This window comes from Anser cygnoides, chromosome 7 (assembly GCF_040182565.1).
Source record: "Anser cygnoides isolate HZ-2024a breed goose chromosome 7, Taihu_goose_T2T_genome, whole genome shotgun sequence".
Classification (NCBI taxonomy): Eukaryota; Metazoa; Chordata; class Aves; order Anseriformes; family Anatidae; genus Anser; species Anser cygnoides.
In genome coordinates, this window is record NC_089879.1 from 14,636,255 (window position 1) to 14,653,949 (window position 17,695).

Below are 17,695 nucleotides of genomic sequence, written 5' to 3' on the forward strand. Positions count from 1 at the left end.
GCCTAGGAGTTCCTGACAAACTCTCAGGATTTAAAACATAGGAGGCCATACGTGGCTTGATTTATGATTGCCTGAAGGCCTTCTCCCTTCTCAGTCCATAAAGACAGCCTAAGAAAGGGCTCCTTTTGCACTGGAGAAAGATCTGCAGTTGACTAGAACAGATATCTTGACAACTATATATTCTCTTTTCAATCTATCGGCAGTAATTTTCAAGTCTTTCCTCACACAAGATCTTGGGGGAAGAAAAGGGTATTTATGACGAGACTGGAACTTGCAAGTAGTGAGGAATTATGTGCATCTGAGTTTTGGATAGCTAGGTTTGGGGCTCTGAGGAGAAGCAATTTGATCCTGTACGTAACCGTACTTTGGCTGAGACAAACGTTTGTTATAACAATGCCTTCTACAATTCAAGCTTCCAATCTCATAACCCTGTAGTGTGGTAAATAAGGTTTATTATTCCTGGAACTGGGGCACGCATAGGCACAGAAAGGTAGGGGAGACGAACCAACAACAAAATGCAGGATTCTTAACACAGAGCACTGGGAGGCCCAGAGCTCAGCGCCTCTCACAGAGCTCAGGATTATACAATCCCCTTGAATACAAAATTGCAGCCCTTGGAAACAACGGGCCAAGTAGATCAATGTAACCTCGCTGTTCGAATCACATCAAAGAAATGATAATGGGGCTTTTAGCTTCTGAAGGCTGCACATCCCTAAGTGCGAGCTGCTTTAGTTTCTTCAGGCTTGAAACTCTGGAGCTCCCGACATGTTGTTCACATGCCCAGTCTGTTGGCGAAGTCTAAGCAATGAGACTTTTTCACCCCCCAATATTATGAATAGCTCAAAGATTTAGCTAAGAGACTGAAAAAATGTATTTATATCCCCAGTGGGTCCTTCTGAAGCTGTTACAATGAACGCAGTGAATGAATATTTAACAACAGTAAGCAAACTGACATTTAGATAACTATGGTGACAGGCACAGTCAATTTACATATTATGGATCAACAGTTTCTAGCAAAAGTCTCATTTAAGAAAAAAAAAAATCACTCCGAAGAGCACATCACTGCTTACCCTGGTTCATGCTATAGATGTTTGGGTGTGGTGTTTTTTAAACAGATATTTTGAAACTTTAAAGGTCTTAGTTCACAATTTAGACTTACAGAAAAAAATTAACCCAGATATGAACCCATTTTTAATCCCAGTCAGCATTAAAAAGTGCCTGAAAAAAATCAGAGGAATTTCTACATGTTGCTGAAATTTGAAAATAACTTAACTTTTTTTTTTTTTTTTTTTTTTTTTAAGTGCATGAAAAAGAAGAAAGCAATCTTGTCAAAGCTGAAATGCCTCTTCCTAACTCTCAGCCACAGGCAAATTTTACAGCTGACTTGCAAGACATCAGAAAATGAGGAAAACTCTGACATACCTTTAAAATAAGAGTAAAATTAAAGAAGTACCACTCAAAACTAAGCCAAGTCCCTCAAAAAAAAAAAAATTAAAAAAATATAAAGAAAAGAGAGCAGGGATCAGCAAGGTGACAGGAAATAGAAATAAAGAATGCTTCCCAGTGTAATCGCTGCTCACTAAGATCAGCTCCAATCTTTAAACTTAGCAACCTTACAAGCAGCAAGAAGCCTCAAGCTCCGTAAGATCACTGCCTATGCGGAAAGCAGGATGAAGTTTTTGTTTTGCTTTTGTTTTTCAGTAAATTAAAAAAAAAAAAAGAGAGAATGTGAGCAGACTGTAGATGTAGGTAAGCACAAATTCTGTCAGTTGTGTAATACAGTGTGTGGGTGGATACATTTGCAACGAACATGTTGAACAGAAGCCCACAAAATGCCCGTCCCTCTACATTTTGTGTTATGTGCACACGGAGACTTGAGACATAGGGGGCTTTTTAACTGAAGCTTTTGATATCCATGGTAACCAGACAGAATTCATCCACAGGGAGGATCATCCTTAACTAGGATATCAAATGACCTGAATAGCTGATACAACTAAAGTAACCCAGACTGCTTTTCATTTCATTTCAACACTTCCAAATTGTGCTTTATTGAAAGTGCCTCTATTCTTACATTGAACGCCTTCCTCAGATCTAGATGATGCCATCAAAGTAGGTGACAACGGCCATTTCATCTCCTCTCTTAAACCGGACTACATCCATCCATAACTTAAACAAAAAGGGTTTTATTTTAAATGATTTTAAAGTGTATCTATTTGGGCATATAACATCTCATTTAGAAGAATGATCTCAGTGCAAGAAGTCATTTACAAAGCATATCAGAGAAAAGGCAACCAGAGGGAGGAATTCTTCAACTCCCAAGCTGGATTCAAATCCCAGTTAATTCAAGGCTGGGGAAAAGTGCATTAATAACAAGCAGGAATCCAGCGTGATTTTCTGTAAATCTGTTCCAATGACAACTAATCCCAGGCAGGAAACCTGACACTAGAAACACTCAAAAGTAAAAGCCTGTGTAGAATAGCTAATATGCTGGGTGCACCTTCACGCAGATACTGGGACAATAGTGTTTTCGGAAGGAGTATCAGAAAAATTTCATTGAGCAATATACAAGGCAAAAGAGAAACTACACAAAACGTCTCTTGAATTGAAGCCAAATACTATTTCTTGCTCATGTTTAGTACAGCAGCTCTCACCAGGAAAAGAACACCAGGTTACATCTGCTCCAGACAGACCTCATTAGTTGCCATCATGAGGAAGTGCTTTGTTAGTTATTTTACTTTTTAATAGTTTTTCCCCAGAGGAACATTACATTTCTTACCATCTGAAGAAGGTGGGGTGGTTCCAAGTGGAGTGACAGGCGTTGTTGGAACTGGGCTGGTTGGTGTTGTCATAAGACCCATTTCAGGATGGCTCTGATCAAAAACACATGCCCAAACACACAGAGGTTAATAGCTTCCCTGCGCAGCAGTCATACAGACCACTACTTGTGCTGTTCCACACTCACACGTCAGACATGACTTTAATGAAATCACAAGAAACTTCAACCCCTCCTCCAAAGATGAAAGCTATGTTTCACAACCTTGGACATCTACAATTAAACCATACATCAACTTCTTTACTCAGCAAAACACACAAAAAGCAGTGGCTGTCTCCAACAGACAAGTAACATGCCCTTCCCCAGCACAGAACCACAAAAGGTATGCAGAAGCCTACACCGTTTATAGTTTCTGACCCCCCCTCAAAACAGCCCAAGGGTGTGCATTTGAAGTCTTCCTCTACAATCCTTTAATTTCTTTCTAAAACAAATCCTCCTATCCCTCCCACCCTCCACCTGCTTGTATTCAAAGATGATAGCACTTTATTACCTCTCTGTACCACTGTAAAGCCCAGGCAACAGAGGAAAAGAGTGCAAAACATAAGTAACACTGTCGTTATCGATCCTCTCTGATTCCATCAGCCGGTTTCTCTGCACATTTCATCTTTGCTAACAGTTGCCTGCCTAATTACCGCTTTGATTTTACTCTTCGTAAGCTCCCAGATCTATCCAAACTGGTGATACAGTAGGCAATCTGCCATGCTATTTTAAATCTGGCTGCCAAGCAGAGTGTCCATTTCACAGGGCATGTTTTACATAAATGTATCATCTGCCTTAATATATCATCACAGTTTCAAAAAAGAAAGGGATATAGAGCTGCTGATTTGGTGTTGGTTCTGTAGGGTTCTTCACAAGTGAATAGGCTCAGTATTGTCTTTGAATATCTGATTTTATGAGAAACTACAAATGCATGTATTTTATGAGAAGCACAGACACATACTAAAATTGGAAGACAATTTTAAATCAACACACGCACTAAATTAAAACGCAATTTTCCATTCAAAATTTTACATAAAACAGGTTTGCTTTCATAGGTTTTACCGTGGTGTTTACCTTCCCTTTCCCCAAACATTAACTCTCAGTTGAGAGATAACAGTGCCACCTAGCAGCAAAAACCGAGGACCAACAAGCTAGTAAGTATACAAACGAGTTCACACTTCAGGCATCAGAGCTATATCCCTGCTCTTCCTGTGTGCTCACGTAGGAGCTGGTAGTCATTCAAGCAGTCTGCAGTCCAGCAACGTCCACAAACTTGGACAAGAGCTTTCGTCAGCTTTTACGAAGTTTTTCAAAGGACAGCATGCCCTGCCTTGACCTCTCTTAAATGAAGGATTACAGACAATTCACTCAAGAACATTAGACCTCAATTTCAATCAAGCCCACTGAACAGTGGCTGCTTCAGCTACCACTTTCACAGATAACTAGTTTATCCTCTCATTATTAATTTAAGAGCTTTTACTCTGGCTGCTCTTTTCCTACCTCACTTTTTTCCCTGCCAAAGGCCTCTTCCCCTCAGGGATATCTTGGCCACACAAAGGCCTGACCTGGTATTACACAGAACTGAAAGCAGAAGACTCTCACAAGCAGTAGGAATGAACAACCTGGGAAAAGAGAGGCAGGGAACTCGAGCAAATTAACCACCCACGGAACAGAAGCTTTCTTTGGAGGCAGTAGATCTGCCTATCAGGCTTCCTCCATCAACACCACTGTCAGGAGTTCCCCAAAGGTCTCTACTCCCTCTGTCACGCAAAGTGTCTAGCCTGTGATGTATAGCTGCACTCTCTGAGGAGCTGAAGTAACTGGGGAAAGGCGTTAACTGTTTTGCTGTCATCATTTTTGTAAGTACGGCTAGTAATCTGTGAGAAAAAGAACAAAATGAACAGCCTAAACTGGAAGGTCTTCCTAAATTCATCAAGCCATCCCTCCAGCCATCTACAGCACAATCATCAGATCAGACAGACTTGTTATTTCTTCCCCAGCACTGACAGCCTTTGCAAACTCATTCACTGTTTAAAAAAGCATCCAGAGGTTTGCGATCAAAGGTACAGAGCAGCCCACTGCTTCTCAGAAGGCTGCCATAGCCCTGCTTCTTCACCATAAACAGAGCAAGGAGGAATGCTCTGTTCTGGAAATGGTCTCCCAAGCAAAAGGGATCAGGCTCTCCAAACAAAGCTTGAACACAAAACCATATTTAAAACAACAGTCCTCACACATGGTTTAGTCCTTAATTGAAGGATACCTAAACAAACAGCATGCAGGATGTCCATACGCAGGCAGAACAATTCATCCAGCTTGGAGCAGGATCAACCTCTTTCCCTCAACTCTAACTTATCATTGGCATGAACTGCTCTAATAGCTGCAGCAATCTTACCCCTACCAGTCATCACACTGCATCTTGCCTGAAGGCAGTATCAATAGGACACCGAAGGAGCTCCATGCAGCTCTTCCCATTCAGTGGGAAAAACGGCTCATCCTAGCAGGAGTTGTGCCGTCAAAATGTAATTATTTTCTGGCAAGGCACGAAACATTGCTTAAAAGTAAAATAAACCCTGGTTGGCTTTTGATCTTTCGTGCCCACCTACACCTATGACAAGTACCTAGGGGAAAACAAAAAGAAAACTCATCTTTCCATCCATTTGATTCCTGACATTTTAAATTTCAAAAGAGATCTACTATGAAGAAAAGGGCAAACATCACGCTGAAACTCACTTGTGCCAGAACTGTGATGAAGTTCCGGTTTAAGTGAACAGCTTCATAGAGGGCCAGCAGTATTGCTTCATTCGTTCTGTGGAAGGGATACAGACAAAAGCAGAGTTAATTAAGGGCTAACACCAAATGAGAATCCTGAGATCAAAGCTGCTCAGGAGCACAGCCCATCTGAAATAACTTTTTTTTTTCCAACCATGTAAAAATCTGTCTCTTTTTTTTTTTCATTATTAATAATACTGAGCAGTCCATTAAAATGCCTCTTTTTAGATCTCAGCTATAATCTTTGTTTCCCTCATGCTGAATGTCTCCATTGTTACTCAGTCTTAAGCAATGTTTTCTCTTTAAAGCGCTTTGTTTTTAGGCTAGAGGTTCCTACAGCTACCACAAACCCTCGTATTTATCACTTGCCCCCTTAATTTAGGGAATACATTCTTGGAGACAAGAGTACATGAACCATTACTTCCCATCTGCCACTTCCAACATGACTTTTATACACTAAAAGCACCTCATATAAACCACAGGTTTGTTTTGTTTGCTTATACACTTCACTACAAGCAATTCAGCTGTGGCTCCTCCTGCCGCACCTTTCTCTCACTTAAGTAACCAAGAAACCCATTGATTACAGAGGAGTGGTACCATTTCAGTTACAAGAGAACCTCCTTTTTTTCAAGCCTTTTTCATTTGCTACATTAAAACAGCTCCGTGATGGAGGAAATCCCATTGACCGGAGTGGTGAATTGCCACTCATTGTGCAACTAACATCTGTTCACTTACTGGACTGATATCTTCTCATCAGCATCTGCTATGAACATGCTGCCCACCTATGGAAAGAAAGAGTATTACAAAGGATGAATTTTTGAAAGTTATTAGAAAAGAGAGAAGATACGGATTTATCTAAATCGCAAGTGCCTCGGGACAGGTGTTCTCATCCAAGGCACAAATGCAACTTTCTTTCTAATACCAGCAAAATACAAATGGGAAAATTCCACAATGGACAGAACAGGATGACCATCTACAAACACATTTTATTTTGTTCTATTGTAACTGACCAATGCTTATTCTGTCAAATTCCAGAAGGAAAAAAATACTATATCTTAAATCCCTCTGTGAAAGGACTGTAGAGATCATTTCCCATCTGCTTGTCCCAAAGCAGTAGCAGTTTTACCCATGTCACTCCTGACAGCAATTAACACTGAACTATCCTTATTTTTGAAAGTGCTTTCCCAGCCACACAATAATATGGTCCTCAGAATAAAGGTATTTTAGCTCTGTTTGGTTTGGCTCAGATCAATACATCCCCTCCTCCAGAACAAAATTCTAACTCGGTTTTTGGAAACTTTCACCCTCCTCCTGACCTTATATGAGGCCCCTCTTTTAAGAATAGAAAAGCATTGCTTCCTTGCTTACCATATTAGTTAGGGCTGAGAAGAAACCACTCTGGTGCTCCTCTTCCTTATCTTTGTATTGCCTGAACAAAAAGGAATAAGAAAGAAGCTTAAGGCTTAGAAATGGAAGTAGGGTTATCTTTTCTAAATCCTGAGACAGCTTTATCTGATTTGGATACAGGCTGGAGAAAGTTCCAACACTCACAATTCCTTTTCAAGAACCCACAAAAAGGGATGCAGGGATGTTAAATATTTGTCAATTGTTTAAAGAGGGGGTGCTGAAAGGTGCAACTAAACCATGTCTGTGTTGTTATACAGGATATATTCAGTCTAGGTTAACACTGAGGAGAAGCGATCAAGTGACTTTGGAATTTTGTCCTGCACTGGCGACACAGTATACCATCAACCATATGAACACAGCCAGTAACTACAGATCAATTTCATTCCAATCATCAGCTACAGACTAAACCACAGCTCATCACCTCTACAGCCAGCAGAAAACATAAAGACTGTTAGTCTGGTTCATGGCCCAGTCCTGTCTGATCCCACATTTCTCTCCCCAAACATGACATGTTAAACTGGCCTAATGAACTGCTCTGCCGACAGCTGTCCATTCCTGCTTGGCTTCCTTCCACGGCAAACTAGAAAGCACAAGGATGTTCTGGAGCAGTCTCAGTAAACATGACAACATAAGCAAGCATCGGACCTATCACGTATGTAGAGCTGGTCCAGAAACACGACAGCAGCCATGGGCCATGACAGGAGGCCCTTGACTGAGGACTAGAATTGGAGCAAGAAGTCAACAAATAGGTTGGGTACCTCAGATTTAAGCTAATTTGCTTCATTTGACACTGAAATGGGCTAGCAGAGATTATATGGCCATATATTGCCTTTTGTACAGGAATCTAATTACATACAATACAACATGCAAAGAAAACAATTCTGAATTTTGGGGGAAGGGGAAAAGATAGAGATAAGCAGAACAGGCTATAGTCTAAGACAACTTTTGTCAGAATGAACAAGGTGGGTGAGTGGGGTTTTTTGTTTGCTTGTTTTTTTTTTCCTCTTGTTTTACTCTAGTATGTTAAGTACATTTACACTGTTTGCTGACTTGCATCATCTTACAAGTGTATCTCTAACAGCAGACCTTCTGAAGGAATTACAACATTTTTCTGGATACCTTGAGAATCCTTTTGTCATCCTCCCATCCCCAAAAAGCCCCTCTTGGGTCACCATTTTTTCCTGAAGAACTTTCTTCTTAGGAAAACTTACATATTTTGTATCGTTATTTATTAAACAGAGGTTGGGAACATTCTATCCCTACTGCTGGCTTGCTGGCTCTTTTTTCAGAAGCGTTGTTGCTGTCCATCCTTTGCAAGAGTGTACATTACCTGATCACCTACGATCTGGCATTTGTATTGCCCCAGACACATTTGTAAATCAGGTTTCAGTTAAATTGGAGAAGTACTCAGCAAATCATTTATCTTCTAACCTGGGACCATACCATTTTACACAAGGCTCATACAGAGGTAACGCCCGTGACAATAAAAACACCTGGTACATACGCTTGCAGTGACAACATCAACTGAACAGAAGTACTTCAAAGCATGACTATTTCCTGCCTTTCCAGATGCATTAGAGCTGATAAATGATAAGTACTTTAACTCAAAAAGTTTGTGGAAATGGACTGCAACTACCATGCGCTTAAAAACAAGAGAGATTTAGGTTTTACCTGTTATACTCTGATAAAGCCTGGGCAATTACAAGTCCCATTCCCTGCAAAAATTGTTTAAAAAAAGAAGTTTATATTACAAGTCTCAATGCAGGAAAACAAACATTGAACACAGAGCAGTGCTGCACCCCCCAGTATTCCCTAGCATGCTACAAAGAATTTCCCCTGCAGCAGTTTGAATTAATAAGACACACTGAGATAAATAAATAAATAAAATCTAAAAAACAAGGCACCAAAATTTAAAGTTGGGTATCTAGTTAGCTAAATTCAGAGAAGAAAGTTTACTCTCTTTGGGCCTCCAGACATAGATTAGTCACTCAAGAAGCCTCAATAAAGCAGCAAGAACTTCAGAAGGGAGCTTGTGTCAGAGGAAGTGTATCCAAAGGTTGGAAACAAAGGCCATAAACACTAATGACATTGTCACTTCTCACAAACAGCCTCCTCCATTGCACAGCTACTGGTCATCCTTCTCTGTCAAGCTAATTTAATTTAATTCAAAATAGCTGTTCTCACCCTTCAGTTAGCATGCAGTTTGCTTTTACTTCTAATCTAAAGGAAAGCTTTCAAGTCCACACCTCCCAGAGCTCATAGTGCACTGACACTTTTTATCTAGGTTTGAATGCAAAAACATACAAAGCAGCTACAGCGTAAAGTATGTTGCAGGACTCTTGATTTGGGTACAAGCTTCTAGTGAGCTGCAGTAACTGAGGTGTGGACTTGTTAAAAAAAAAATCAGATAACAGCAGTGGAGAGATGTCCTTTGGCATGAGATATCCTGTGCCTCTTTGGCAAGTGACAGCAAGTAACACAGCTGACAAAAGACTAATAGACCAACCTTAGCACGTTCCTTGCTACCTAGCCTTTTAACAACCCCCACCGTTTAACTGAAGATCAAACTGTCCAAATCATGAGCTACCAAATCTATCACAAGAGTGCGGTTAGGGCAGAAACCCACTACACCTGTGTTCCTTACAGCAGTACTGCTCCCAGACCCTCTTTGCACCAGACACCACGACTGCATTTGTTAACACCATGCATGGAAGAGCGTTCCCAGCAGTGCTGGGTAATCAAATCAGATACTCACATTGAGCGTGGCCTCGTCATCTACGATAGAGAGCTTCACAATGTAAGGATTCACTGACTGCTCAGCAGCAGGGGAGAAAGAAGCAAGAAAAATGGTTTTAAGTTTAGTCTTTATGAGGAAAACAAACAAACAAAATATTTATCTTCCAAAGTTTACCCAGCCACCTGGGAAGATTTTCCCTCCTGTCCCACAAAGCAGAATGCACACAAAGCAACAGTAGTCACATCACATTAAGGTTGTTATGCTCAGGACAACTCTACTTGCTCAGCCAGGCAGGCTGCTGATTTTATTCAGATGGAGATGGAGAAGAGATGGAGTTCCTGTTCCTTTGCTAGCTGGACTGTCAGTCTTGGAAGTGGAACAGCTGTCCTGACAGCATGTTATCAGTGACACACACACTGTTATGCAGCAAGCACAAGCAGTGAAGCTGGGACTCGACATAAGCGTTCTGATATCTCTCTTCTGCAACACCTCACAAAGATTGCTTAAAGGAAGGAGGACTCAGGAAGGCATGACAGTATTACAGGCTCATCTGCTGCAGGGTTAGAGCTCAACTCTTAACAGTTACAACCACTGAGAGCCAGAAGTCTCTCGAGAATACAAATTCCTTGAACTAACCTGAACAAAGCACGTAGGCTCCATCTATAAAGATAAGTCCCAACAATTTAGGAAGCATTTTAGATTAGCAATGTACATGTTTTTCTTTGTTTACACGTGTCAGTGTAAAACAAGGTTGGTTTGGACAGAGAAGAAAAGGTTCCATCTGTGCAGTAAGTCCAAAGTGGATGGGAAGAATAAAGCAAAAATACATATCACATACAGCCTTGCAAGTTACACAGTTACCTGTTTTGCCCAAGGTTTAACAGCAGGTTAAAAATCAGGCCGATCAGAAAACACTCTTGCTATTGTTGTGTTGTTTGGGAGAATCAGATTTTCTCTTTGGTCCAAGGAAGAAACTGATCAGAACACACCAAAGCTCAACCAGTCAGCCAGCCTGCCTCCAGCAGCACTATCTGCTGTCACAGAAAATGACAGGGAGCCCATCTGTGCATGAAGCATGCAAAGAGATTTCCTTGAGGCTGGAGGGAAGGTTCCTACTGAGAAACATACATGCTCCTTTCTGTGCAACCGTTCTCCCCTTCAGAAATTTACTCTGTCAACAAAGAAGCCAGCTTCAAATGTATCTAACTACATTACTACCATACATTTAATGTATTTAACTACATTTTTTTTGAAAGAATGGAGTTGAGGCTTAGTTTGTCTAATTTCAATCATTCTCTTGCTCTCTTTACACCATGATGAGAAACTCAGGCCAGGACTCCATACCACAGCTCACACACAGAAGGCTGGTCAACCTGTGATTTGTGACCCATAAAAGTTACGAGGCTTTTGCATGCAATGGGCAGCAGGACCATGCTGAATTAGGGGCAACAGTTATCCAAATTCCCAGATAAGCAAGCTGCCCAATGCCAAGAGGCTGCCCTGAGACCTAAACATACGTTCCACCCCATCACAGAACGGATGGGGAACAGGTTCCTTGTCATCTCCAGCCTATGAACTACTCTTCAGGCTCCCATTGCCCTTTGCCTCTCCAAGAGGTGTGCTACATGTCTCCTGCCTCTTGGCACCAAGAACATAAAGGTGCTTGGCTGATAAAGTCAAGAAGTCGGCCGTGCTTGCTGTGGATCTCTGCCTTCTTCCTTTCAATTGGAACTCCCAAAACTGCAGAAGGCTCCTTCATGTTTCCTGTCTGAAGTTTTCCATTCCTCTGACACACTCCATGCCTCCTCTGGGCTTCCCTAACTCCTTCAGCAGCAAGCAGATGACTAACAGATGTAATCTACACACAGCATTTCTCCGTACAGGTCAAGGCAGTTTCTAGTGCCTTTCCATTGCAAGTCTGTACCAGCATGATGAGAACATTTCCTGGGCTGCCCAGAGGGAGGGCAGTTTGCTCCTACTACTCCTTCAGAGCCAACCGTTCTGAACAGTTGTTTCCTCTGAGCAGTAGTCTGCATATCTGTGATGAACTTCAGTAGCCTACAAGTTGTACAGGCACCCCTCGGGCCTCCCCATATTCCTTGCCTGCTTCCCTCTTCCAACCCTGTCATCTCGGTCTCCTTGGTTTTCCTCTCCCTGGGAATCACAGCAAAATTTTTGAAAGTCTAAGTTACACCTGCCACTCCACAATATGCACAAACATGCAATAGCCTTGAAGAGTGGCTAGTAAGCACTTTGAAAACTCAAGAGTGCATCAATGAAGTGGTGACACAAACTTAGAAATAGCTTCTGCCATCACCTCCTTCCAGAAAGAAAGCAAAAACGTGATTCTCAGCTCTTTAAAGAATACACACTACAGCATTAAGGTCTTCTTTTCAGTGATGACGGACAGACAAAATCTCCTGGAAACAGAATACTCAAGTTGTCCTCTATGAACTACCCACCATTAGATACCAGCAACCTCAAAGAAACAAAAGTGGAAGGTAGGGGGAGATCATTACCAAGTAATTTCTAAAAGACAAGCCAATTAACACCAGATCAGAAATGTAATCCCCAGGTGAGACATATTATGTGAAGTTGAGAGGTATGTGTAGAAGCACATGGATCTGATAGAGGGAGTGAGACCTCCCCCATGCCCTTAAGTGGAACAAAGCTCTGGAAACAAACCTATGGAAAACAAATCTTTGGTAAGAAAAGAAAGCAGAAAAAAGAAACAAAAAAATACATATATAATCCCTAGTTAGATGCTTAACTTATCTTCACATCTGTAACAAATGAAGACCAGAGTCCACTTGATTATCCCTCACAAGACTTTTCCCCAGAACGCTCATTAGGGATGATTCAGCAGCTTTGCTGCCAGCCCTGATGAGGCCATCTTCTCTGCAGACAGGCCATCTTGCAGGGAATTGGAGCTTGAATAATGACTCTTTTTGTTAAAGAGATTCATGGAAAATGATTTGAATTCTGAGAGAACTTTAAAAAAAATCCAACTCTTCAGTGTTTTTAAGTCTCTTCAGCACTTGCAGTTGACTATATCAAGGCAAAAAAGTGCATGTAATCGAATGTGAAGGGCCATCGGATATACTATATGCAGCCAAGTAAGTACACAAAGAAGGAGGGAAAAAAAAAAACATTTTGACTGATTTCTTTCAGCTCTGCCTAGCAAGAGATGCAACGAGCAATTCTACTAGGCTGAACGTGAGGCAAAGAAGTTTTCTCCTAGATGTTATTGATGAATCTATTTAAAACTCACTGCCTGATTATATGTTTTAACTTTTAGCAGCCACCCCTTAAGGTGTTGAGAAAAGGACACAGTAAACACTCTTCATTGCAGTGTTTCCTCTGTCTGGCAGCCTTTTGATTAGTTAGTTTCACAATTTCCCAATGCAGTCAAATATTTAGTTAACCTTTTATGGTTCTCTCACATAGCATCACCATAAAAATCTAAGAAATCTAAGAAATCAGGAATAGGATTATAAAACCATGAAATATAGCTGAAGAAATAAGTGTATACTTCTAACAACTTTTGAGAATGATAGGTTTCAGATGAATGACAACTTTTTAAAAGTACCATGTAAGAACACGTAAATCATTTTACTCCTAGAACAGAAGTTATTGAGCAAACCAAGCTCATAGCTACACTGGTGACAGAAGTACAGACAATATTCCACAGGCAATCTGAAGGGAGACTAGAAAATTCACATCCCAAAAATATGAAAGAACATGCTCACGTAAAACACACTGATATTCACATTAAAGACAAACAAAAGCACAAACTAATGAATTTCCTCCCTAATAAGATTTTCTTAAGCAGTTGGGACCACAATTTAGCACCAATGAAGTCCAAAACAAAAAAGGATCTATCAACAGCAGCACAGTTAACAGAACTCCAAAGGATTTGAGGCATGAAAGTCTGCCACAATACACTGACAACCAGGCAACCACCAAACTGACTTTAAAGGCTTTGAGTGCCTTGCAAAGATACTGTAGCTCAGTGCTGACATCCCAATAAATGTTGCTGTGTGTACTGCTAAAAACTGTACCGTAAGCCCTTTTAATAACCTTGAGGACAGTATTAAGTAACAGAGAGCTGTTTCTGTTACACAGTAGAATGCTTACCTCATACTTTCTGTAGTTGACCAGCAAGGCAAGAAGGACAACAGCATCATAGCCATGTTCCCTCCGACTAAGGGGGCTGGACAGAATCTGAAATAAAGAATCACATTATTAAGTTCAGGCTTGCTTCACGAAGCTTGAGGTGGCTCCGAGACCGCACATGGCAGTGAAACGTATGTAGAAACGCAAATTATACTCTGACTGAAAGAGGATATCCACGACTTTGGAAATGTCAGTGCTTCCAAGAAATGTTGCATGCAGAGAAACTTATTTATCACAGACAGGATGTACAGAGGCTTTCTGGGCATAAAGGGCAAACATATTTCTCAACACCACTGGACAGTATCTCAGTGCATTGCCAACATTTTCTGTTTCCCCAAACCCAGTTCCACTTCAAAAAAAAAAGTATAATTTATCAAAGAGCAGAAAAAAAAATCAATATATCCAGACTGCCTTTTGAAACAAATTCCTCCGATAAAGGAATCTTCTATGAAATTGGCCTACAAATCCATTCAGCTTCTATCTAAGGACAAATGTCTCAAGTGAAAATACCTTAAATACTCAGTAGTGACTAAAAACAGGAGACTGGAGTAAGGAGGAGACAGCATTAAAAAAAATAGAAACTGTGACTGAGCTATGAATGGAAGCATCGTACTCTACCAGTTAGCTATGCTGCACTGAAAAGGCTGAAAGGCAAACAAGACTGAAAGCTCTCACTATGTAAAAAGAACTCCTGCAGCTGAAGGAAAAAAACTTACCTGTAAAATAGCTTCGAATATACTGTTAATCATCACATACTCCAGGATGGTGTTCTGGCTAATGTTATCTGTCACCTAAGTACAAACACAAGTTAAAATCTCACCCAAAGCCTCCCATGATGCTCTAGCTGCCTCTGGCACACACTGCGAACACAAGAATTATACTACCAGATGGACCATTTATTCAGAATCTCTCACTTAGTCAGCAAGTCAAGGGTGGGACTAGCACTAGAGCTAGACGTGAAGTAAGGGAAATCTGTCCTGTTTGCTACTCCCACCCTCTCTGGCAAAAGCATGAGCCATGTACTAAGAAGCTCCCCATTTCTTCTGCAGATTGACATTTTACACAGCTGCATGACAACACTACCAGCAGCTGAAGCAGCCTGCTACACAGGAGGCAGAGGATGGAAAAGCAGGGTCCGTATGCTTGACTAAGCAGTTTTCCATCACACACGGCAGCAGAGACCTCCACACACACACAGCTATCTCTTATCACAACCAAGATAGTTTGTGGTTGACCATCTCCAAGAGATACTGAACAACCCTTTTATCCAACTCGTTCTTCACATCCTCACTACTCATCTACTCCACATTTCCTGTCTTTCCTCAGCCCCTCTCCTCTGCTCCCTTTCTATTTATCTTCTATTACTTCTAATTATCTTTTTCCCTAAAAAAAAAATAACATGAATCCAATTGACACTTCCTACTATGTCTCTACCCTTCTGCCCCAGTTGGCACCTATCTCATGAGGCAGAAACAGTCTGCCAGTCTACACTGGTGTTGTGGTTGAGCTTTGAAGCCTATTCTGGGCTGTCCATTCTTATCACTCATAATTCCCCCACCCCCCACCCCAGGCTTCACACAGCAGCATTCTGCTTAAGTTTTGAGCTAGTTCCATCCCTCAAAATGTGACACATATGAGATTTTAAGTTATTATACAGCTGGTATTTATTTACCGTCACCAAGCAGAGAAGCAGCTTCAGACACAAGCTTTTGAGGCTTTCAGAACCTTCTGCACAGAGGAGCGAGTCTAGGCTCTCCATCAGATTCTAAAGAACAATCGCATAACTTTAAGTATTACTTTTAAGTTATTTGAAATATTTCCTATAAAAGACTGAGAGATTCAAAAGTGCCAAGACAAAGCCATGTTATTCCAGAACCAGTAACTGAGCCATTACTACAGCTATATACCACAGATTGTGTTCACACCATTGGTTCTCAATACTGCTTTGTGTTAACTACATTTTAATGACTACAGGCATAACATCATGATCCGAGAGTTTTCTCTAGATGCATGAGAGGTTTTTATATACATGTAATAACAGATTTTATTTGCAAAGTAAACCTGACCTCTACAAATACAATCTTAGTTGTAGTTTACAAGCCAGTAATATCACTGATTGCTTTTTTTTCTGCCTTTTTATCTTCAATGTTCCCCCATTTTCTTTATAGGCTCTGAGAGATTTTGGTGAAAAGCACACCTGCAATTTAATAGTACGTACATTAATTATTATTCAAAATAGGTACTATATAGCTATCTGATAGATATTCAAAATTAATTGCTTTCCAAATACTAAATTACAGGTAATAAAGTAATTCTCAAAGGGAAAAAAAAGTGGTTCTAATATGCAAATAACTACTTAATATTTCCCCAAAGCACTACTACTTTTCATAGAGAGATGAAAAACTATTACTTTCTGCAGAGAGATGAAAGATAGAACAGGTATTCAGCTTTATCACCAATTCCTCTGTTGTTTCTCAAAACTCAGCAGCTTTACAATGAAGAGCATCAAATAAGTTTATAATGGTGTATCTGCTGATGGAAATGTGAGCACAAAGGACGTTACTATTAGCTAAAAGTTAAGTGTAAGCTACGAGGTTCAATACGGGGTACTAATGGCCTGTGACAGCCTTTCCTGGCCTTAAGATTTCTTAACCAGAATGAATGCACACCAGGGAATTAAAGGAAAAGAAGGTAAGTGCTCTATTAATGAAAAACATCAGGATTTCACATGTCTTTGGGCCACTAACAAGTCAAGAACTTCAGGACAGCTATGTTTAATCAGTGGCTGAGATATTTACCCAAAAAGGTGTACCTTGATAGACAGACCTGTCTACAAAACACTGCCCCTGCAACAGGGCTGCTGTGTAAGCCTTTTCTGTACATTGGCAAGGCCTCACCTTCATACAAAGCTCTGCCTTATCAAAACCCACAAGCATGTTGATGATGTCAAACCCTGAAGTGGACTTGTTCTTCTGATGGACACCCCGAATCAATGCACACAAAGTCTGCAAAGGGAAAATTCAGAGGATAAAATGTAAGGCAACACCTACAACTCCACAGCAAAACCTGCCCTAAAACCCTCTCAGAGCACTATCAAAACACAGATATTTATATGAATACCACCAGCCTGGAAGCCATACATTTTGCCTGATTTCCTCTACCACTGTTGTTTCTAAGGAGTATAACCTGGATGTTGACCTCTCAAAAGATAAGAATGTATTTATCCACATTTTTTCCTGTCCAAGGCCTCCTACAGGAGGCTTCCCAAACCTGAAATTTATATCCTGTATTCCTACAGCTGAGAGAAGCTGGGTCAAATGCATTCAAACTGTTAAGAATCAGGTTGGAAACTAACAACGTCAAGTGTCAAAACTGTGGACACCGTCTCTCATACAAGACACGCGTTGGTAAGGCACAACCTGCAGGAGAACAGCTTCAAGTTCTGGGTGATGGTTCTTCACAGCTTTCACCAAGGATGTGTCCAGCAGGGACAGTCCCCCGTACAAATTTGACACCAACTTCCCCACTACTTCATTTCGTTTTTGACCCATAAGGAAATTCATAAAGGAGTCCGAAATAGAGGCGAACAGGAGAAAGAAGACAGACAAAGCTACACACAGTATTCTTGAGCCCTCAAACTGAGCCTGTAGCATGAACAAGCCCCTCCTATCCCTCCATTGCAGGATCCACTTCATCCTGCAACACCAGACCCACCTGAATTTTCAATCAAGCTACTGTTTCTCATACACTAAGGATAAATGTTTGTAACCTCCACCAACCAGAAGTTGAAACTG

General features: G+C 40.9%; 1 protein-coding gene across 3 annotated transcripts in view; it reads right to left on the minus strand.

The window, feature by feature from the left end:
* ARMH3 (armadillo like helical domain containing 3) overlaps positions 1-17,695 on the minus strand; it is a 120,866-nt gene that overhangs the window by 95,558 nt on the left and 7,613 nt on the right. For all 3 annotated transcript variants that reach the window (XR_010832698.1, XM_067000268.1, XM_048060432.2), the window contains exons 5-14: positions 16,799-16,906; positions 15,574-15,666; positions 14,618-14,692; positions 13,863-13,949; positions 9,744-9,800; positions 8,660-8,703; positions 6,950-7,010; positions 6,317-6,363; positions 5,543-5,618; positions 2,777-2,870 (exon numbers count right to left, since the gene is read on the minus strand). Coding sequence is in view for 2 of the 3 variants with exons in the window: in XM_067000268.1 (XP_066856369.1) it covers positions 2,777-2,870; positions 5,543-5,618; positions 6,317-6,363; positions 6,950-7,010; positions 8,660-8,703; positions 9,744-9,800; positions 13,863-13,949; positions 14,618-14,692; positions 15,574-15,666; positions 16,799-16,906 (742 nt within the window). In the remaining variant the exon portion in view is untranslated. The remainder of the gene's footprint in view (positions 1-2,776; positions 2,871-5,542; positions 5,619-6,316; positions 6,364-6,949; positions 7,011-8,659; positions 8,704-9,743; positions 9,801-13,862; positions 13,950-14,617; positions 14,693-15,573; positions 15,667-16,798; positions 16,907-17,695) is intronic.